Raw genomic sequence first — 24,162 nt, 5'->3', positions numbered from 1 at the left:
TGAATGGTACTATAGCAGGGACAGTGTGAATGGTACTATACCAGGGACAGTGTGAATGGTACTATACCAGGGACAGTGTGAATGGTACTATACCAGGGACAGTGTGAATGGTACTATAGCAGGGACAGTGTGAATGGTCCTATACCAGGGACAGTGTGAATGGTCCTATAGCAGGGACAGTGTGAATGGTACTATACCAGGGACAGTGTGAATGGTACTATACCAGGGACAGTGTGAATGGTCCTATACCAGGGACAGTGTGAATGGTCCTATACCAGGGACAGTGTGAATGGTACTATACCAGGGACAGTGTGAATGGTCCTATACCAGGGACAGTGTGAATGGTACTATACCAGGGACAGTGTGTCTGGTCTCTGTGAATGGTACTATACCAGGGACAGTGTGTCTGGTCCTATACCAGGGACAGTGTGAATGGTCCTATACCAGGGACAGTGTGAATGGTCCTATACCAGGGACAGTGTGAATGGTCCTATACCAGGGACAGTGTGAATGGTCCTATACCAGGGACAGTGTGAATGGTCCTATACCAGGGACAGTGTGAATGGTCCTATACCAGGGACAGTGTGAATGGTACTATAGCAGGGACAGTGTGAATGGTACTATACCAGGGACAGTGTGAATGGTACTATACCAGGGACAGTGTGAATGGTGCTATACCAGGGACAGTGTGAATGGTACTATACCAGGGACAGTGTGTCTGGCCTCACCTTGGTGGTGCAGGTGGCACGTAGCGGCTCAACCAGCCTGTCCAGCCTCTGTAGCACAGCACTGGGACACAGAGTGGAGAGTCTAGCCAGCATCAGGAACGTCAGCATCTGATCAGATAAATAACATCCCCATTATCCTCCAGCTCCATAAACCAACACTCCTCCTCAATACAGGCCCTATGATGCATTATGCAGTCTGGCCTTTAAATCATACAGACTACCTCCCTTTCTCCTGTTGTCTGATCTTCATACAGACTACCTCTCTCTCTCCTGTTGTCTGATCTTCATACAGACTACCTGTCTCTCTCTCCTGTTGTCTGATCTTCATACAGACTACCTCTCTCTCTCTCCTGTTGTCTGATCTTCATACAGACTACCTCTCTCCTGTTGTCTGATCTTCATACAGACTACCTGTCTCTCTCTCCAGGCAGGCTATTGTTCATATTCATGAGTAGGACAACAATGGTCCTGTAACGGAGTCCTGTCAGGAAGCTGTTCAGAATACCTTGATGTCATAATGATCCTTGAGTCCGTCTTCTACGTGGTTGAGGAACTCAAAGATGTCTAGTCTGTCTAGACAGCTGTCCAGGAGTGTGTACATGCACTCAAACGCTGCCTTCCTGATGTCCAGACCATCATCCACTGTGTGTTTAAAGGGACCCATCTCAACCTGGGGGGAGAAGACAAAAACCCTGACGTCATTTAGACGACCATCTTATCTAAAGTAACTCAACTAAAAATGGAGGTAGAACGACTACAGAGGACAACAATTGCAAGTAAATCCTTTGTCCATAAAACTTAAAACCTTAAAAAAAAGGAAGATGTGAGTGAATGAAGAATGAAAGAAGGATAACAGACCAAGGTAGGAAGGAAGGTAGGAAGAAGGAAAAAGGAGGTGAAGCACCAATGAAAGCCCTGTCAAACTAGGGATAACCGAAAACAAGGGAAGAGTAGATGAAGAATGACAGAACGTGTGAACACAAGCAGAAAAGGAGAGGGAAATCAGCTGGGTTTATCCTGTACCTCTCTGATGAGTTCCTTACGGACTTTGGTCTCGTTGTAGAGGTGTGGCAGGACCGTATCCAGTAAGTCTCTGATGAGAGAGGGCTTATTATGGGCTGCTGAGTTGAAGGTTACCAGGGCAACCCGCCGCACGTTCAGGTCCGGGTCCTCCAACGTCTTCAAGAAGTCACCTGGAATACAGAACAACAGTCATCATCATCATCAACCTTTCACATATACAATTAACATCAATATATGACAAGTCAAATGAAAAGCTCCTCTAGTCAATAGACATATACACATCTCTAGTCTGTCTCAGTAAAAACAGTCTCAGTCTCCAGTACAGTGAATAAGGAAAGTATTCAGACCCCTTCCCTTTTTCCACATTTTGTTACGTTACAGCCTTATTCTAAAATGGATTAAATACATTTTTTCCCTTATCAATCTACACACTATACCCCATAATGACAAAGCGAAAACAGGTTTACAAATTTTACCTAATTTATTACAAATAAAAAACAGAAATACCTTATTTACATAAGTATTGAGACCCTTTACTATAAGACTCAAAATTGAGCTCAGGTGCATCCTGTTTCCATTGATCATCCTTGAGATGTTTCTACAACTTGATTGGAGTTCACCTGTGGTCAATTCAATTGATTGGACAATATTTCGAAAGGCACACGCCTGTCTTTATAAGGTCCAACATTTGATAGAGCAAAAACCAAGCCATGAGGTCGAAGGAATTGTCCGTAAAGCTCCGAGACTTGAGTGTCGAGGCACAGATCTGGGAAAGGGTACTATTTCTGCAGCATTCTCCATCATTCTTAAATGGAAGAAGTTTGGAACCACCAAGACTCTTCCTAGAGCTGGCCGCCCGGACAAACTGAACAATCGGGGAGAGAAGGGTCCTGGTCAGGGAGGTGATCAAGAACACGATGGTCACTCTGACAGAACTCCAGAGTTCCTCTGTGGAGATGGGAGAACCTTCCAGAAGGACAACCATCTCTGCAGCACTCCACCAATCAGGCCTTTATGGTAGAGTGGCCAGACAGAAACCACTCCTTAGTAAAAGGCACATGACAGGCTGCTTGGAGTTTGCCAAAAGGCCCCTAAAGGTCTCTCAGACCATGAGAAACAAGATTCTCTGGTCTGATGAAACCAAGATTGAACTCTTTGGCCTGAATGTCAAGCGTCACATCTGGAAGAAACCTGGCACGATCCCTAGGGTGAAGCATGGTGTTGGCAGCATCATGCTGTGGGGATGATTTTTCAGCGGTAGGGCCTGGGAGACTAGTCAGGATTGAGGCAAAGATGAATGGAGCAAAGTAAAGAGATCCTTGATGAAAACCTGCTTCAGAGTACTCAGGACCTCAAACTGCGGCGAAGGTTCACCTTCCAACAGGACAATGACCCTAACCACACAGCCAAGACAACGCAGGAGTGGCTTCGGGACAAGTGTCTGAATGTCCTTGATTGGCCCAGCCAGAGCCCGGACTTGAACCCGATCGAAACATCTCTGGAGACCTGAAAATAGCTGTGCAGCGACGCTCCCCATCCAACCTGACAGAGCTTGAGAGGATCTGCAGAGAAGAACGGGAGAAACTCCCCAAATACAGGTGTGCCAAGCTTGTAGCGTCATACCCAAGAAGACTCGAGGCTATAATAGCTGCCAAAGGTGCTTCAACAAAGTACTGAGTGAAGGGTCTGAATACTTATGTAAATGTTATATTTACGGTTTTTATTTTGTAAAAATGCCTAAAAACCTGTTTTTGCCTTGTCATTATGGGGTATTGTGTGTAGATTGATGAGGGGGAAAAAACTACAATTAGAATCCATACCAGTCTGCCTGTCTCAGTAGAAACATTCAGATATAAATACCGATAGATACCATAGCATTAGTCACAAAGAGGATAGGTTAGCAGTAGATAGCCATGGATAGATTAAATAGTATAGATAAAACACCTATGCAGTTTTTCAGGAGAGGGTCTATTGTCTGTGGGTGGTCTGAGATGGTGAACTTCACTGCTGTCACCACTGAGCTTCTGGCGTAAGATGATCCTGGAGACAGAAAACATTCATATTTCACATCACATACCTGCAATAGCAGAGTAAAATTAATACCCAGGTCATATTTCACATCACATACCTGCAATAGCAGAGTAAATTAATACCCAGGTCATATTTCTTTACATGAATGATTCATATCATGCACAATGTACCAACTGTATTTATTTTATTTAAATCAAGTCTTGCCGATCAAAACCTGCAGGGTGTTCCTGTTCCCCACCTGAGAGCAAGTATCCTTTAAGCCTGGGCAGCAGGGTTTCTGGGTCTATGAGGGTGAGTTTCCCCAGACATTCTGCTACCACGTTCCTGGTGCCCTCCTCTGCACACTCACAGTGCTTCAACAGCAGGGTCCATACGCCCTCTACGTAAGGTTTCAGACCCGTCACAGACGCCGAGCTGGAGAGAACAGAACAGATACAATTTGGTTACAAGGTGAAAACAGCAACCTGCAATTAGCCAGTTCAGTCACCCGACCCGGGACTTGAACAAGCAACCTTTCGGGTTCCACCTCTCTAACTGCTGGACGATCCTACCTGATGATCTCTTTGAGCGAGTGTAGCAGCAGATACTGCCTCTTGGGCTGGCCTGAGATCTCCCCCAGAACGAAGGGCAGGTATTCCGGCAGGTTGCCCACGGCGATGGATCCTAGGGCGTACGATGCGGCAGACTTGACCTCTTCAGAGGAGGAAGAGAAGGCGTCCAGGATGACCGTCTTGAGCTCTGGTTGGCCGCTCAGGTCTACGTGGTGTCCCACCTACCACAGAGACAGATATTAATGATTCCCTCACTACTGATACTAGCCCACTACATCTGATACTAGCCACTACATCTGATACTAGCCCACTACATCTGATACTAGCCCACTACATCTGATACTAGCCCACTACATCTGATACTAGCCCACTACATCTGATACATCTGATACTAGTCCACTACATTTGATACTAGTCCACTACATCTGATACTAGTCCACTACATCTGATACTAGTCCACTACATTTGATACATCTGATACTAGCCCACTACATCTGATACTAGCCCACTACATCTGATACTAGTCTACTACATCTGATACTAGCCCACTACATCTGATACTAGCCCACTACATCTGATACTAGCCCACTACATCTGATACTAGCCCACTACATCTGATACTAGCCCACTACATCTGATACTAGCCCACTACATCTGATACTAGCCCACTACATCTGATACTAGTCTACTACATCTGATACTAGTCTACTACATCTGATACTAGTCTACTACATCTGATACTAGCCCACTACATCCGATACATCTGATACTAGCCCACTACATCTGATGCTAGCCCACTACATCCGATACATCTGATACTAGCCCACTACATCTGATACTAGTCTACTACATCTGATACTAGCCCACTACATCTGATACTAGTCTACAACATCTGATACTAGTCACTACATCTGATACTAGCCTACTACATCCGATACTAGCCCACTTCATCCGATACTAGTCCACTACATCTGATACTAGTCTACTACATCTGATACTAGCCCACTACATCTGATACTAGTCTACAACATCTGATACTAGTCTACAACATCTGATACTAGCCCACTACATCTGATACTAGCCCACTACATCTGATACTAGCCCACTACATCTGATACTAGCCCACTACATCTGATACTAGCCCACTACATCTGATACTAGCCCACTACATCTGATACTAGCCCACTACATCTGATACTAGCCCAATACATCTGATACTAGCCCACTACATCCGATACTAGCCCACTACATCTGATACATCTGATACTAGCCCACTACATCTGATACTAGTCTACTACATCTGATACTAGCCCACTACATCTGATACTAGTCTACAACATCTGATACTAGTCACTACATCTGATACTAGCCTACTACATCCGATACTAGCCCACTTCATCCGATACTAGTCCACTACATCTGATACTAGTCTACTACATCTGATACTAGCCCACTACATCTGATACTAGTCTACAACATCTGATACTAGTCTACAACATCTGATACTAGCCCACTACATCTGATACTAGCCCACTACATCTGATACTAGCCCACTACATCTGATACTAGCCCACTACATCTGATACTAGCCCACTACATCTGATACATCTGATACTAGTCCACTACATTTGATACTAGTCCACTACATCTGATACTAGTCCACTACATTTGATACATCTGATACTAGCCCACTACATCTGATACTAGCCCACTACATCTGATACTAGTCTACTACATCTGATACTAGCCCACTACATCTGATACTAGCCCACTACATCTGATACTAGCCCACTACATCTGATACTAGCCCACTACATCTGATACTAGCCCACTACATCTGATACTAGCCCACTACATCTGATACTAGCCCACTACATCTGATACTAGTCTACTACATCTGATACTAGTCTACTACATCTGATACTAGTCTACTACATCTGATACTAGCCCACTACATCCGATACATCTGATACTAGCCCACTACATCTGATGCTAGCCCACTACATCCGATACATCTGATACTAGCCCACTACATCTGATACTAGTCTACTACATCTGATACTAGCCCACTACATCTGATACTAGTCTACAACATCTGATACTAGTCACTACATCTGATACTAGCCTACTACATCCGATACTAGCCCACTTCATCCGATACTAGTCCACTACATCTGATACTAGTCTACTACATCTGATACTAGCCCACTACATCTGATACTAGTCTACAACATCTGATACTAGTCTACAACATCTGATACTAGCCCACTACATCTGATACTAGCCCACTACATCTGATACTAGCCCACTACATCTGATACTAGCCCACTACATCTGATACTAGCCCACTACATCTGATACTAGCCCACTACATCTGATACTAGCCCACTACATCTGATACTAGCCCAATACATCTGATACTAGCCCACTACATCCGATACTAGCCCACTACATCTGATACATCTGATACTAGCCCACTACATCTGATACTAGTCTACTACATCTGATACTAGCCCACTACATCTGATACTAGTCTACAACATCTGATACTAGTCACTACATCTGATACTAGCCTACTACATCCGATACTAGCCCACTTCATCCGATACTAGTCCACTACATCTGATACTAGTCTACTACATCTGATACTAGCCCACTACATCTGATACTAGTCTACAACATCTGATACTAGTCTACAACATCTGATACTAGCCCACTACATCTGATACTAGCCCACTACATCTGATACTAGCCCACTACATCTGATACTAGCCCACTACATCTGATACTAGCCCACTACATCTGATACTAGCCCACTACATCTGATACTAGCCCACTACATCTGATACTAGCCCAATACATCTGATACTAGTCCACTACATCTGATACTAGTCCACTACATCTGATACTAGTCCACTACATCTGATACTAGCCCACTACATCTGATACTAGCCCACTACATCTGATACTAGTCTACAACATCTGATACTAGTCCACTACATCTACTACATCTGATACTAGTCTACTACTTCTGATACTAGTCTACTACATCTGATACTAGTCTACTACATCCGATACTAGCCACTACATCTGATACTAGCCCACTACATCTGATACATCTGATACTAGCCCACTACATCTACTACATCTGATACTAGTCTACTACTTCTGATACTAGTCTACTACATCTGATACTAGTCTACTACATCTGATACTAGCCCACTACATCTGATACTAGCCCACTACATCCGATACATCTGATACTAGCCCACTACATCCGATACTAGCCCACTACATCTGATACATCTGATACTAGCCCACTACATCTGATACTAGTCTACAACATCTGATACTAGTCACTACATCTACTACATCTGATACTAGTCTACTACTTCTGATACTAGTCTACAACATCTGATACTAGTCTACTACTTCTGATACTAGCCTACTACATCTGATACTAGCCCACTACATCTGATACTAGCCCACTACATCCGATACTAGCCCACTACATCCGATACTAGCCCACTACATCCGATACTAGCCCACTACATCCGATACTAGCCCACTACATCCGATACTAGCCCACTACATCCGATACTAGCCCACTACATCCGATACTAGCCCACTACATCTGATACATCTGATACTAGCCCACTACATCTGATACTAGCCCACTACATCTGATACTAGTCTACTACATCTGATACTAGCCCACTACATCTGATACTAGTCTACAACATCTGATACTAGCCCACTACATCTGATACTAGCCCACTACATCTGATACTAGTCTACAACATCTGATACTAGCCCACTACATCTGATACTAGCCCACTACATCTGATACTAGCCCACTACATCTGATACTAGCCCACTACATCTGATACTAGTCTACAACATCTGATACTAGTCACTACATCTGATACTAGCCCACTACATCTGAAACTAGCCCACTACATCTGATACATCTGATACTAGCCCACTACATCTACTACATCTGATACTAGTCTACTACATCTGATACTAGCCTACTACATCTGATACTAGCCTACTACATCTGATACTAGCCTACTACATCTGATACTAGCCTACTACATCTGATACTAGCCTACTACATCTGATTCTAGCCTACTACATCTGATTCTAGCCTACTACATCTGATACTAGCCTACTACTTCTGATACTAGCCTACTACATCTGATACTAGCCTACTACATCTGATACTAGCCCACTACATCTGATACTAGCCCACTACATCTGATACTAGCCCACTACATCTGATACTAGCCCACTACATCTGATACTAGCCCACTACATCTGATACTAGCCCACTACATCTGATACTAGCCCACTACATCTGATACTAGCCCACTACATCTGATACTAGCCCACTACATCTGATACATCTGATACTAGCCTACTACATCTGATACTAGCCCACTACATCTGATACTAGTCTACTACTTCTGATACTAGCCTACTACATCTGATACTAGCCCACTACATCTGATACTAGCCCACTACATCTGATACTAGCCCACTAGATCTGATACATCTGATACTAGCCCACTACATCTACTACATCTGATACTAGTCTACTACTTCTGATGCTAGTCTACTACATCTGATACTAGCCTACTACATCTGATACTAGCCCACTACATCTGATACTAGCCCACTACATCTGATACTAGCCCACTACATCTGATACTAGCCCACTACATCTGATACTAGCCCACTACTTCTGATACTAGCCTACTACATCTGATACTAGCCACTACATCTGATACTAGCCACTACATCTGATACTAGCCACTACATCTGATACTAGCCCACTACATCTGATACTAGCCCACTACATCTGATACTAACCCACTACATCTGATACATCTGATACTAGCCCACTACATCTGATACATCTGATACTAGCCCACTAAATCTGATACTAGCCCACTACATCTGATACTAGTCTACAACATCTGATACTAACCTACTACATCTGATACTAACCTACTACATCTGATACTAGTCCACTACATCTGATACTAGTCCACTACATCTGATACTAGCCCACTACATCTGATACTAGCCTACTACATCTGATACTAGCCCACTACATCTGATACTAGCCCACTACATCTGATACTAGCCCACTACATCTGATACTAGTCCACTACATCTACTACATCTGATACTAGTCTACTACATCTGATACTAGACCACTACATCTGATACTAGACCACTACATCTGATACTAGCCCACTACATCTGATACTAGTCTACAACATCTGATACTAACCTACAACATCTGATACTAGCCCACTACATCTGATACTAGCCCAGTACATCTGATACTAGCCCACTACATCTGATACTAGTCTACTACATCTGATAATATCCCACTACATCTGATACATCTGATACTAGCCCACTACATCTGATACTAGCCCACTACATCTGATACCAGCCCACTACATCTGATACTAGCCCACTACATCTGATACTAGCCCACTACATCTGATACTAGCCCACTACATCTGATACTAGCCCACTACATCTGATACTAGCCCACTACATCTGATACTAGCCCACTACATCTGATACTAGCCCACTACATCTGATACTAGCCCACTACATCTGATACTAGCCTACTACATCTACTACATCTGATACTAGCCACTACATCATCTGATACTAGTCAATACATCTGATACTCGCCACTACATCTGATACTAGCCCACTACATCTGATACATCTGATACTAGCCCACTACATCTGATACTAGCCCACTACATCTAAAATACTAGCCCACTACATCTGATACTAGTCTACAACATCTGATACTAGCCCACTACATCTGATACTAGTCTACTACATCTGATACTAGCCCACTACATCTGATACTAGCCCACTACATCTGATACTAGTCTACTACATCTGATACTAGCCCACTACATCTGATACTAGTCTACAACATCTGATACTAGCCCACTACCAGCAAAACCCCTATTAGTCCCACTACCAGCAAAACCCCTGTTAGTCCCACTACCAGTAAAACCCCTATTAGTCCCACTACCAGTAAAACCCCTATTAGTCCCACTACCAGCAAAACCCCTATTAGTCCCACTACCAGCAAAACCCCTATTAGTCCCACTACCAGCAAAACCCCTATTAGTCCCACTACCAGTAAAACCCCTATTAGTCCCACTACCAGCAAAACCCCTATTAGTCCCACTCCCAGCAAAACCCCTATTAGTCCCACTCCCAGCAAAACCCCTATTAGTCCCACTACCAGCAAAACCCCTATTAGTCCCACTACCAGCAAAACCCCTATTAGTCCCACTACCAGTAAACCCCTATTAGTCCCACTACCAGCAAAACCCCTATTAATCCCACTCCCAGCAAAACCCCTATTAATCCCACTCCCAGCAAAACCCCTATTAGTCCCACTCCCAGCAAAATCCCTATTAGTCCCACTACCAGCAAAACCCCTATTAGTCCCACTCCCAGCAAAACCCCTATTAGTCCCACTCCCAGCAAAACCCCTATTAGTCCCACTACCAGCAAAACCCCCATTAGTCCCACTACCAGTAAAACCCCCATTAGTCCCACTCCCAGCAAAACCCCTATTAGTCCCACTACCAGCAAAACCCCTATTAGTCCCACTACCAGCAAAACCCCTATTAGTCCCACTACCAGCAAAACCACTATTAGTCCCACTCCCAGCAAAACCACTATTAGTCTCACTACCAGCAAAACCACTGTTAGTCCCACTACCAGTAAAACCACTGTTAGTCTCACTACCAGCAAAACCCCTATTAGTCTCACTACCAGCAAAACCACTTAGTCCCACTACCAGTAAAACCACTGTTAGTCCCACTACCAGCAAAACCACTATTAGTCCCACTACCAGCAAAACCACTGTTAGTCCCACTACCAGCAAAACCACTATTAGTCCCACTACCAGTAAAACCACTACCAGCAGCAATAAAACTACAATTTCTGTACCCCTTTTTCTCCCCAATTTCATGGTATCCAATTGGTAGTTACAGTCTTGTCTCATCGCTGCAACTCCCGTACGGACTCGGGAGAAGTGAAGGTCGAGAGCCATGCGTCCTCCGAAACACGACCCTGCCAAGCCGCACTGCTTCTTCACACAATGCCCACTTAACCCGGAAGCCAGCTGCACCAATGTGTTGGAGGAAACACTGTACACCTGGCGACCGTGTCAGCGTGCACTGCGCCCGGCCCGCCACAGGAGTCGCTAGAGCGAGACGGGACATCCCTGCCGGCCAAACCCTCCTCTAACCCAGACGACGCTGGGCCAATTGTGCTCCGCTCCATGGGTCTCCCGGTCGCTGCCGGCTGCGACAGAGCCTGGACTCTAACCCAGAATCTCTAGTGACACAGCTAGCACGGCGATTCAGTGCCTTAGACCACTGCGCCACTCGAGAGGCCCACAACTATAAAATGACTTGGACATGCACACACACCTTCTGTTTATTTGAATAGTTGTATTTGAAAGTGTGACCCACCTCTCCCAGTGACAGCAGGGCCAGCAGCCTGATGGAGTCTGTCGACCGAGAGTTCTTCACATCCTGGATGAACTGGCCGACCACGGCAGGACCCTCCTACAAATACAAATCAAACTTTATTTCAAATGCATTAAATATGGCAAAAGCCTTTAGGGCACCCCACCCCTAGTGATCACATTATAAAACATTATGTTAAGATAATGAACAAACAAAGAAACAAAAAAAAGGAAATAATCAAACCAAAAATCTTGAGATTGAAAAAAACACCAACACAAAAAAGCCAATAAAAGTCCTCCAGGAGAACAGAACATGGGAAGGACATCTAAAAGTCCTCCAGGACAACAGAACACGGGAAGGTCTGAAAGTCCTCCAGGAGAACAGAACACAGGAAGGACATCTAAAAGTCCTCCAGGAGAACAGAACACAGGAAGGAGATCGTAAAGTCCTCCAGGAGAACATGAATACAAACATAACACAGGAAGTATGTCTAAAGGTCAGTAGAACAGTGAACCCACATCAGGACAGGCGCGGGTCAGGGCGGCCACACATTTAGCGATAGAGTAGTAGGACTGTTTGTGTGTCAGAGCAGCACTCTGGGCGTAGACTGGACCGGTCAGCATACGGAGCAGGTCCATGTAACCCAGAGAGGATGTCCCTGTACCCACCAGAGCCTGATTATAGAAGAACAGAATACAATTTACTGAGTGCTACAATACTGCTTGGTCAGAGAGGGGTGTTTAATAAATTAACATTGAGCAGTGACACTTCTAGATATGAAGTTGAACATCTTAGAACATCTATAGAACATCTTCTATTAGGGACAAAGTAGGCCCTAACTCCCTGATCATCTATTAGGGACAAAGTAGGCCCTAACTCCCTGATCATCTATTAGGGACAAAGTAGGCCCCAACTCCCTGATCATCTATTAGGGACAAAGTAGGCCCCAACTCCCTGATCATCTATTAGGGACAAAGTAGGCCCTAACTCCCTGATCATCTATTAGGGACAAAGTAGGCCCTAACTCCCTGATCATCTATTAGGGACAAAGTAGGCCCTAACTCCCTGATCATCTATTAGGGACAAAGTAGGCCCTAACTCCCTGATCGTCTATTAGGGACAAAGTAGGCCCCAACTCCCTGATCATCTATTAGGGACAAAGTAGGCCCTAACTCCCTGATCATCTATTAGGGACAAAGTAGGCCCTAACTCCCTGATCATCTATTAGGGACAAAGTAGGCCCTAACTCCCTGATCATCTATTAGGGACAAAGTAGGCCCTAACTCCCTGATCATCTATAGGGACAAAGTAGGCCCTAACTCCCTGATCATCTATTAGGGACAAAGTAGGCCCTAACTCCCTGATCATCTATTAGGGACAAAGTAGGCCCGAAACACCTGATCATCTATTAGCTGATTTTACAAGCGGTTCACAAACTATTTTACAACACAGTACCTCAATTGAACTGACCCACCCGCTGTCCTAGACATTTAGATAGCATTCCCTTATCTGTTGAAACTGGAACTGGTAACCATGCGTACCTGGAAGAACTCTAGCATGGCACTGAGGGCCCCTCCCTGCAGCAGAGGAGACCTGACCAGAGAGATGAGCTCTGAGAGGATGGATGACCCCCCGATCTTAGCCAGGGAGAGAGGGTGGACCCGGGCCAGGGTGGTCAGGAAGCTGATGACCATCTGAGACACATGCATGTCGCTCTCGCTGATCAGCGGAGGCAGTTCGGCCAGCACCGCGTCGATCATGGCCGGAGTCACGCTGTCGCTGTAGTTCTTCACCAGGATGTCCAGCGCGGCCAGGGTGCTCAGTTTCAGCGCCCGCTGGTTCTTACGCAGGAACGATGCCAGGATGGGCACTGCCTCGTCAAGGATAGGTCGAAGGTCGATCTTCAGCGTGGAGCCTGTGATTAGGGATGATAGCAAGTATGAAAAACACACACACACACACACACACACACACACACACACACACCTAGCAGGGAAACTGATTTATTAGTAACAACTTGTTAAGCCATTACAAAATAAATCTGCCCTCATCAACAGATTCTGAAAATTCGCCGTATGGACTTAAACATCATCCCCTCCCAACCTGCGATGAGCGTCAGGGCCTTGACCGTCGTCAGTCTGGTAATCTCATTCTTCAGGCGCTCCAGGAAGATGTGCAGCGTCCCAGGGAGGTCGTCCCCCAGGCTGTCTCCTAGGTTACAGATGATCTGACCCATACAGGAAATGGCCCTCTCTTTCACTTCCTGGTCGATGTCGGCAGCCTTGAGGCGTTTGATGGTGCAGGTGAAGAGGTCCGTGATGTAGGGAGAAGCATCGAAGGTGTCTCTCTCCGGCTGGTCCAGAGGTCTGAGAGGTTTCACATTGACAAAAGCTTCATTTTCCCAAACCGTGTCACGAGGATGCAGCAGATTAAAACTGAATTTAAACAGAAAACGTACAGACGGAATGAAAAGAACAGCAACACTCACCTGAAGTTCTCTCTGGTAAACCAGGTAGTTATTCTACTAAACAAGAGAACACATCAATACACGTGTATTAGAATAGACCAGATAACCTTACCTGATGACCTTGACCAGCTGTTGGCTGACCAGCAGGGCCTCAGAGGTGATTTTATAGAAGGGGTCTCCTACACACGCCACCACGGGCGGCACCAGGGCCTGTGGAGGTCAAAGGTTAGACAAGTTCATTCAAGTGTCACTTCACAATTGACAAGACATTTTACAGATAAATAAAAAAAAAATGGTGAATGGACCAGTCAGTGAGATTTCTGAGACTATTTCAAAAGCACTGATAATCCATGATATCATCAACATCAGTCCTATTATCCGACCTGGACATGGGGGTGGAAGACTTGAGGCTGGTGGTTACACAGGACCACATACAGACAGGACAGGGCATCGATCTTCAGGTTGGACGAGCTGGACTTGTCGTTGAGAGAGAAGATGATTCCTGTTGGGAGAGAGGAGATTAGGTTAGTTTAGTCAATATGACATTTAGGGAGGGTTTCCCAGACACAGATTAAGTCTATTCCTAGACTAGTTCCTCCATTGAAAGTGCTTTTTAGTCCAGGACTGGGTGGAAAGTGTATCTGGGAAACCGGCCCAATGAATTACAATCTTAAAAGGAAAGAAGAGAAACAGCTGAGAGAAGCGGTGCTGGTGAGGTCAGAAACCTGACACGTGTTTCAGGGAACAGAAAATAAAAATGAGGAAAACAGAGCTTAATTACTAAAAATATAAGGTTTCCAGTACGAGTCAACACGACCACAGGAAGGTTTCCAGTACGAGTCAACACGACCACAGGAAGGTTTCCAGTACGAGTCAACACGGCCACAGGAAGGTTTCCAGTACGAGTCAACACGGCCACAGGAAGGTTTCCAGTACGAGTCAACACGGCCACAGGAAGGTTTCCAGTACGAGTCAACACGGCCACAGGAAGGTTTCCAGTACGAGTCAACACGGCCACAGGAAGGTTTCCAGTACGAGTCAACACGGCCACAGGAAGGTTTCCAGTACGAGTCAACACGGCCACAGGAAGGTTTCCAGTACGAGTCAACACGGCCACAGGAAGGTTTCCAGTACGAGTCAACACGGCCACAGGAAGGTTTCCAGTACGAGTCAACACGGCCACAGGAAGGTTTCCAGTACGAGTCAACACGGCCACAGGAAGGTTTCCAGTACGAGTCAACACGGCCACAGGAAGGTTTCCAGTACGAGTCAACACGGCCACAGGAAGGTTTCCAGTACGAGTCAACACGACCACAGGAAGGTTTCCAGTACGAGTCAACACGACCACAGGAAGGTTTCCAGTACGAGTCAACACGACCACAGGAAGGTTTCCAGTACGAGTCAACACGACCACAGGAAGGTTTCCAGTACGAGTCAACACGACCACAGGAAGGTTTCCAGTACGAGTCAACACGACCACAGGAAGGTTTCCAGTACGAGTCAACACGACCACAGGAAGGTTTCCAGTACGAGTCAACACGACCACAGGAAGGTTTCCAGTACGAGTCAACACGACCACAGGAAGGTTTCCAGTACGAGTCAACACGACCACAGGAAGGTTTCCAGTACGAGTCAACACGGCCACAGGAAGGTTTCCAGTACGAGTCAACACGGCCACAGGAAGGTTTCCAGTACGAGTCAACACGGCCACAGGAAGGTTTCCAGTACGAGTCAACACGGCCACAGGAAGGTTTCCAGTACGAGTCAACACGGCCACAGGAAGGTTTCCAGTACGAGTCAACACGGCCACAGGAAGGTTTCCAGTACGAGTCAACACGGCCACAGGAAGGTTTCCAGTACGAGTCAACACGGCCACAGGAAGGTTTCCAGTACGAGTCAACACGGCCACAGGAAGGTTTCCAGTACGAGTCAACACGGCCACAGGAAGGTTTCCAGTACGAGTCAACACGGCCACAGGAAGGTTTCCAGTACGAGTCAACACGGCCACAGGAAGGTTTCCAGTACGAGTCAACACGGCCACAGGAAGGTTTCCAGTACGAGTCAACACGGCCACAGGAAGGTTTCCAGTACGAGTCAACACGGCCACAGGAAGGTTTCCAGTACGAGTCAACACGGCCACAGGAAGGTTTCCAGTACGAGTCAACACGACCACAGGAAGGTTTCCAGTACGAGTCAACACGACCACAGGAAGGTTTCCAGTACGAGTCAACACGACCACAGGAAGGTTTCCAGTACGAGTCAACACGACCACAGGAAGGTTTCCAGTACGAGTCAACACGACCACAGGAAGGTTTCCAGTACGAGTCAACACGACCACAGGAAGGTTTCCAGTACGAGTCAACACGACCACAGGAAGGTTTCCAGTACGAGTCAACACGACCACAGGAAGGTTTCCAGTACGAGTCAACACGACCACAGGAAGGTTTCCAGTACGAGTCAACACGACCACAGGAAGGTTTCCAGTACGAGTCAACACGACCACAGGAAGGTTTCCAGTACGAGTCAACACGACCACAGGAAGGTTTCCAGTACGAGTCAACACGACCACAGGAAGGTTTCCAGTACGAGTCAACACGACCACAGGAAGGTTTCCAGTACGAGTCAACACGACCACAGGAAGGTTTCCAGTACGAGTCAACACGACCACAGGAAGGTTTCCAGTACGAGTCAACACGACCACAGGAAGGTTTCCAGTACGAGTCAACACGACCACAGGAAGGTTTCCAGTACGAGTCAACACGACCACAGGAAGGTTTCCAGTACGAGTCAACACGACCACAGGAAGGTTTCCAGTACGAGTCAACACGACCACAGGAAGGTTTCCAGTACGAGTCAACACGACCACAGGAAGGTTTCCAGTACGAGTCAACACGACCACAGGAAGGTTTCCAGTACGAGTCAACACGACCACAGGAAGGTTTCCAGTACGAGTCAACACGACCACAGGACGGTTTACAGTACGAGTCAACACGACCACAGGAAGGTTTCCAGTACGAGTCAACACGACCACAGGACGGTTTACAGTACGAGTCAATACAACAGGCTGATGATCAGCCTTCTTTCAGATCCTCCACTCCCCTGGTGCATTCAGGGAAGGAGAAAACACAAAATAACCAGATAGGATACATTAGAATGAGAACCTAAATAATCCCATTGTATCAGCGGTGGGGTACTGAAGCAGTGCAGTGGTACTGTAGAATGGAGTTTGGAGGAGCATATTGGGGGAACTAGAAAAACTGGTTTCACCCCAAAGTCATTTAGAAAGGACAGAACAAGATATTAAATCTTCTCTGTTGCCATTTAACTCTGAACAAGCCGTAATAAATCACTTGTATTTGTCTAAAGGGAAAAAAGACACTATGGCTGCAACCTGCAATAACAACATGCAAAAGTACCAATCCTTCTATTACATTTACATTTTACATTTTAGTCATTTAGCAGACGCTCTTATCCAGAGTGACTTACAGTAGTGAATGCATACATTTCATACATTTCTTTTTTTCCCCTTTCTACTGGCCCCCCGTGGGAATCGAACCCACAACCCTGGCGTTGCAAACACCATGCTCTACCAACTGAGCTACAGGGAAGGCTATTCGTCTAGGGTAACACGTTGACTAGGTCAAATAATTCATTTTCTACTTCAGCATCTTTCCTGTCAACTCAATAACTCTCATTCCACTAAAACGTGAAAGGCATTTAATGTCATAGTTTCATAAGTCAGTCAGCCTCCGTCAGAGAGAGTGACCTCCAGACCAGATGGATGAGGCTGAAGAACGTGCCCAGGGCGGGAGCCTTGTTCCTGGGACCAGCACAGAGATGTTGGGCGAGAGCCCAGGCTAGCCCGGGGTAAAAGTCTGGCAGGAGTGAGATCAGAATCTCGGGGTGCCAACTACTGCCATTGTGCCCTTGAGCAAGGGATGCTCCAGGGGAAATGTAGCTCTGTAGCTGATCCAACGCTGCTTCCAGCCTCTCGTGTGTGTGTGTGTGTGTGTGTGTCTGGGGGACAAATTTCAGGTTCACATTCGGTACACCCATGTAGTACCGGGTCAGACCCCCCCCCCCATTGCCTCCAGAACAGCCTGAATTCTTCAGGGCACTGAAACATTGCTCAAATTGGTATCAAGTGACTGAACGTGTGACAGGAAAACATTCCCCACACCATTATACCACCGTCACCAGCCTGTACCGTTGACACCAGACAGGATGGGACCATTGACTCATGCTGCTTATGCCAAATCCTGACTTACGTCAGGATTTGTCGGACCAGGCGATTTGTCGGACAAGGCAATATTTTTCCACTCCTCAGTTGTCCAGTGTTGGTGATGGCCTGTCCACTGGAGCAGCTTCCCCTTGTTTTTAGCTGATAGGAACCCAGTGTTGGTGATGGCCTGCCCACTGAAGCTGCTTCCCCTTGTTTTTAGCTGATAGGAACCCAGTGTTGGTGATGGCCTGTCCACTGGAGCTGCTTCTCCTTGTTTTTAGCTGATAGGAACCCAGTGTTGGTGATGGCCTGCCCACTGAAGCTGCTTCCCCTTGTTTTTAGCTGATAGGAACCCAGTGTTGGTGATGGCCTGTCCACTGGAGCTGCTTCCCCTTGTTTTTAGCTGATAGGAACCCAGTGTTGGTGATGGCCTGCCCACTGGAGCTGCTTCTCCTTGTTTTTAGCTGATAGGAACCCAGTGTTGGTGATGGCCTGTCCACTGGAGCTGCTTCTCCTTGTTTTTAGCTGATAGGAACCCAGTGTTGGTGATGGCCTGCCCACTGGAGCGGCTTCTCCTTGTTTTTATCTGATAGGAACCCAGGGTGGTCGTCTGCTGCAATAGCCAATCCGTGACAATGACCGACGAGTTGTGAGTTCCGAGACGCTGTTCTGAGCCGTTATTTGCCTGTTTGTGTTCCACCTGTTAGCTTGCACCATTCTTTCCATTCTCCTTCAACCTCTCTCATCAACGAGCTGTTTTCACCCACAGGACTGCTGACGACTGGACGTGTTTTTGTTGTGGCACCATTCTCTGTAAACCCTAGACACTGTCGTGCGTCAAAATTCCAGGACGCCGTTTCTGAGATAGTGGAACCGTCACGCCTTAGGTTACCCATTGTAATGGAACAGTAACTGAATGCCTTGATGCCTGTCTGCCTGCTTTATATAGCAAGCCACAGCCACACGACTCACTGTCTGTAGAAGCAAAACATGTTTTCTGAACGGGGTGGTGTAGCTAATAAACTGCCCACTGAGTGCAAGTTATATTGTACATAACTGGTACGAGGACAGGGATATGTAGTGTGAGGGCTCTAGGGGTAGGGTAGTAACCTACCTGGTACGAGGACAGGGATATGTAGTGTGAGGGTAGGGTAGTAACCTACCTGGTACGAGGACAGGGATATGTAGTGTGAGGGTAGGGTAGTAACCTACCTGGTACGAGGACAGGGGATATGTAGTGTGAGGGTAGGGTAGTAACCTACCTGGTACGAGGACAGGGATATGTAGTGTGAGGGTAGGGTAGTAACCTACCTGGTACGAGGACAGGGATATGTAGTGTGAGGGTAGGGTAGTAACCTACCTGGTACTAGGACAGGGATATGTAGTGTGAGGTTAGGGTAGTAACCTACCTGGTACTAGGACAGGGATATGTAGTGTGAGGGTAGGGTAGTAACCTACCTGGTACGAGGACAGGGATATGTAGTGTGAGGGTAGGGTAGTAACCTACCTGGTACGAGGACAGGGATATGTAGTGTGAGGGTAGGGTAGTAACCTACCTGGTACGAGGACAGGGATATGTAGTGTGAGGGTAGGGTATTAACCTACCTGGTACGAGGACAGGGATATGTAGTGTGAGGGCTCTAGGGGTAGGGTAGTAACCTACCTGGTACGAGGACAGGGATATGTAGTGTGAGGGCTCTAGGGGTAGGGTAGTAACCTACCTGGTACGAGGACAGGGATATGTAGTGTGAGGGTAGGGTAGGGTAGTAACCTACCTGGTACGAGGACAGGGATATGTAGTGTGAGGGCTCTAGGGGTAGGGTAGTAACCTACCTGGTACGAGGACAGGGATATGTAGTGTGAGGGTAGGGTAGTAACCTACCTGGTACGAGGACAGGGATATGTAGTGTGAGGGTAGGGTAGTAACCTACCTGGTACGAGGACAGGGATATGTAGTGTGAGGGCCCCAGGCAGCACGTTGACCAGCTCCGTCAGCATGTTGAAGCAGCACTGCCGTGTCTTCACACTTTTCTCCTTCATCTGCTTATGCAGGGCCTTAACGATCATTGGCACCTGCAGCAGCACCCGGCGGGAGGGAGAAATATCAGACATACTACTGACTAATACATACTAGAACTACCACTAGGAGAAATATCAGACATACTACTGACTAATACATACTAGAACTACCACTAGGAGAAATATCAGATATACTACTGACTAATACATACTAGAACTACCACTAGGAGAAATATCAGACATACTACTGACTAATACATACTAGAACTACCACTAGGAGAAATATCAGACATACTACAACTACCACTAGGAGAAATATCAGACATACTACTGACTAATACATACTACAACTACCACTAGGAGAAATATCAGACATACTACTGACTAATACATACTAGAACTACCACTAGGAGAAATATCAGACATACTACTGACTAATACATACTAGAACTACCACTAGGAGAAATATCAGACATACTACAACTACCACTAGGAGAAATATCAGATATACTACTGACTAATACATACTAGAACTACCACTAGGAGATATATCAGATATACTACTGACTAATACATACTAGAACTACCACTAGGAGAAATATCAGACATACTACTGACTAATACATACTACAACTACCACTAGGAGATATATCAGATATACTACTGACTAATACATACTACAACTACCACTAGGAGATATATCAGATATACTACTGACTAATACATACTAGAACTACCACTAGGAGATATATCAGATATACTACTGACTAATACATACTATAACTGCCACTAGGAGATATATGACATACTACTGACTAATACATACTACAACTACCACTAGGAGATATATCAGATATACTACTGACTAATACATACTAGAACTACCACTAGGAGATATATGACATACTACTGACTAATACATACTACAACTACCACTAGGAGAAATATCAGACATACTACTGACTAATACATACTACAACTAGGAGATATATCAGATATACTACTGACTAATACATACTAGAACTACCACTAGGAGTAATATCAGACATACTACTGACTAATACATACTAGAACTACCACTAGGAGAAATAGACATACTACTGACTAATACATACTACAACTACCACTAGGAGAAATAGACATACAACTCTCTCTACGTGTGTGTGTGTGTGTGTGTGTGTGTGTGTGTGTGTGTGTGTGTGTGTGTGTGTGTGTGTGTGTGTGTGTGTGTGTGTGTATTAACATAGGAGTATTACATTGGTGTGATGCATTAACACAGGTAACCAGGTAGTACTTTTAAGACCAGGCTAGTAGGGAACGTGCCAAATGTGTATTCTGAAATATCTCACGGCACAGATTTAGGATCCTTGGCTAAAAGAACATCCCCCACCATTGTCTTGTAGAACTTAAGGTCTAGGCAGTGGCTCTCCCTCTGTGTGTTTTACCTGGTTCTGCAGCATGGTGAGTGGAGTCTCTCCCTGTTCCATGGCATCTGGGTCACACAGCCAGCTCTGAGCAGGACGTGTCTGTTTCAGCAGCGACAGGTAGGCATGGAACACGTCAGCCTTTACGTTCTCCTCCCGCTCCTACAATCCAGCAATCAATACATCAGCCAATACATCAGTCAATCAATCAAATGTATTGATACAGCCCTTTTGTGACAACTGTTGATATTAAAGTGTTTTTACTTTTTAGTAACCTAGCCTAGACTCAGAGAGCAAACAAAAACACAAAACAGATGCCCAACGGCTAGGTAAAACTCCCTGGAAGATGTAGACCTAGAGGAACACGGGGGTAGTGTGTGTGTGTGTGTGTGTGTGTGTGTGTGTGTGCCTTGAAGCGGGCGATGAGCGCGGGCGACACGGTCCGGTAGAACTCTGGCAGCATCTCGTGGCGTGTGCTGACCACGGCGTCCAGACACTTGGCGGCCGCACGGCGAACCTTCCAGCTCATGTCGTCGTCGTCGCTGTACTCATCATCACTTCCTGTAAAGGTCAAAGGGTGGTGGTGGTGTGAGGTTAGAGACTGAACACAGTCTAGCAGTAGTTATTACAGAGAATGAAAGAGTTAAATGCTTCTGTAAGCATTGTGACCATGTCAGATATGAACATTAGCTGGTAGAAAACACAAACATCTCAAACACAGGTTAAACACAGCACATCCACTAGTCTAGAGCGACCACCTGACTACCACAAACACTACTGTCATCACATGGTTGTTCCAGGTCAAGACATTATCACTGCCTAACCTCAAATCCTTCCAATGACATTTGACCTGTGAAGTTTGACAGAGATACACTCATCAATCATCACAGACTAGGAAACTAGTCCCAGCACTGTGCTGCCCTGGGCCTAATAAGACTAGGAGGCTAGTCCCAGCACTGTGCTGCCCTGGGCCTGATAAGACTAGGAGGCTAGTCCCAGCACTGTGCTGCCCTGGGCCTAATAAGACTGGGAGGCTAGTCCCAGCACTGTGCTGCCCTGGGCCTAATAAGACTAGGAGGCTAGTCCCAGCACTGTGCTGCCCTGGGCCTAATAAGACTGGGAGGCTAGTCCCAGCACTGTGCTGCCCTGGGCCTAATAAGACTGGGAGGCTAGTCCCAGCACTGTGCTGCCCTGGGCCTGTTTACAAGCTAGCTAGCTTCACACAGTCAGTCAGTCAGCACCATTAATTATTAAAGGAACCAGCCAATAGGAATAAGTAGGAATATGATTTATGGATGACTGGCAAACTGTGCTAAAGCATAGTGCTGTAGACAATACGAGCAACACTCCAGGCTCCAAAAAACACTCGTTGTCAAGAGCCATTTTATAAATGAAATACTTCAGCATTCTGGGAGCACACATTATGGTTGGTGGAGAGACATGACAACCAGAGAGTGTGAGACAGGAGGTACAGAGAGGAGGAAGGGGACAGAGGAGGGAGAGGACAGAGAGGAGGGAGAGGACAGAGAGGAGGGAGAGGACAGAGAGGAGGGAGAGGACAGAGAGGAGGGAGAGGGCAGAGAGGAGGAAGGGGACAGAGAGGAGGGAGAGGAGGAAGAGGGCAGAGAGGAGGAAGGGGACAGAGAGGAGGGAGAGGACAGAGAGGAGGGAGAGGACAGAGAGGAGGAAGGGGACAGAGAGGAGGAAGGGGACAGAGAGGAGGGAGAGGACAGAGAGGAGGGAGAGGGCAGAGAGGAGGAAGGGGACAGAGAGGAGGGAGAGGAGGAAGAGGGCAGAGAGGAAGGGGACAGAGAGGAGGGAGAGGACAGAGAGGAGGGAGAGGACAGAGAGGAGGAAGGGACAGAGAGGGGAGGACAGAGAGGAGGGAGAGGACAGAGAGGAGGAAGGGACAGAGAGGAGGGAGAGGGCAGAGAGGAGGAGAGGACAGAGAGGAGGGAGAGGACAGAGAGGAGGAGAGGACAGAGGGAGGAAGGGGACAGAGAGGAGGAAGGGACAGAGAGGAGGGAGAGGACAGAGAGGAGGAAGAGGGCAGAGAGGAGGAAGAGGGCAGAGAGGAGGGAGAGGACAGAGAGGAGGAAGAGGACAGAGAGGAGGAAGGGACAGAGAGGAGGAAGGGACAGAGAGGAGGAGGACAGAGAGGA

At 46.5% G+C, this 24,162-nt stretch overlaps 1 protein-coding gene across 1 annotated transcript in view; it reads right to left on the bottom strand.

The window, feature by feature from the left end:
- The window catches only part of LOC115181888 (cullin-associated NEDD8-dissociated protein 1-like), a 48,618-nt gene that overhangs the window by 1,786 nt on the left and 22,670 nt on the right, over nucleotides 1-24,162 (bottom strand). Inside the window, exons 6-20 of the mRNA XM_029743576.1 lie at nucleotides 22,410-22,612; nucleotides 22,022-22,162; nucleotides 20,489-20,630; nucleotides 14,719-14,837; nucleotides 14,448-14,545; nucleotides 13,972-14,234; nucleotides 13,410-13,783; nucleotides 12,387-12,542; nucleotides 11,872-11,967; nucleotides 4,334-4,554; nucleotides 4,021-4,196; nucleotides 3,696-3,791; nucleotides 1,752-1,921; nucleotides 1,234-1,398; nucleotides 729-836 (exon numbers count right to left, since the gene is read on the bottom strand). Of these exons, the coding sequence (XP_029599436.1) occupies nucleotides 729-836; nucleotides 1,234-1,398; nucleotides 1,752-1,921; nucleotides 3,696-3,791; nucleotides 4,021-4,196; nucleotides 4,334-4,554; nucleotides 11,872-11,967; nucleotides 12,387-12,542; nucleotides 13,410-13,783; nucleotides 13,972-14,234; nucleotides 14,448-14,545; nucleotides 14,719-14,837; nucleotides 20,489-20,630; nucleotides 22,022-22,162; nucleotides 22,410-22,612 (2,528 nt within the window). The remainder of the gene's footprint in view (nucleotides 1-728; nucleotides 837-1,233; nucleotides 1,399-1,751; nucleotides 1,922-3,695; nucleotides 3,792-4,020; nucleotides 4,197-4,333; nucleotides 4,555-11,871; nucleotides 11,968-12,386; nucleotides 12,543-13,409; nucleotides 13,784-13,971; nucleotides 14,235-14,447; nucleotides 14,546-14,718; nucleotides 14,838-20,488; nucleotides 20,631-22,021; nucleotides 22,163-22,409; nucleotides 22,613-24,162) is intronic.

The sequence above is a fragment of the Salmo trutta genome, unplaced genomic scaffold (assembly GCF_901001165.1).
Source record: "Salmo trutta unplaced genomic scaffold, fSalTru1.1, whole genome shotgun sequence".
Lineage (NCBI taxonomy): Eukaryota > Metazoa > Chordata > Actinopteri > Salmoniformes > Salmonidae > Salmo > Salmo trutta.
The sequence above is the reverse complement of the archived record's forward strand: the minus strand, read 5'-3'. Positions and strand labels throughout refer to the sequence as shown.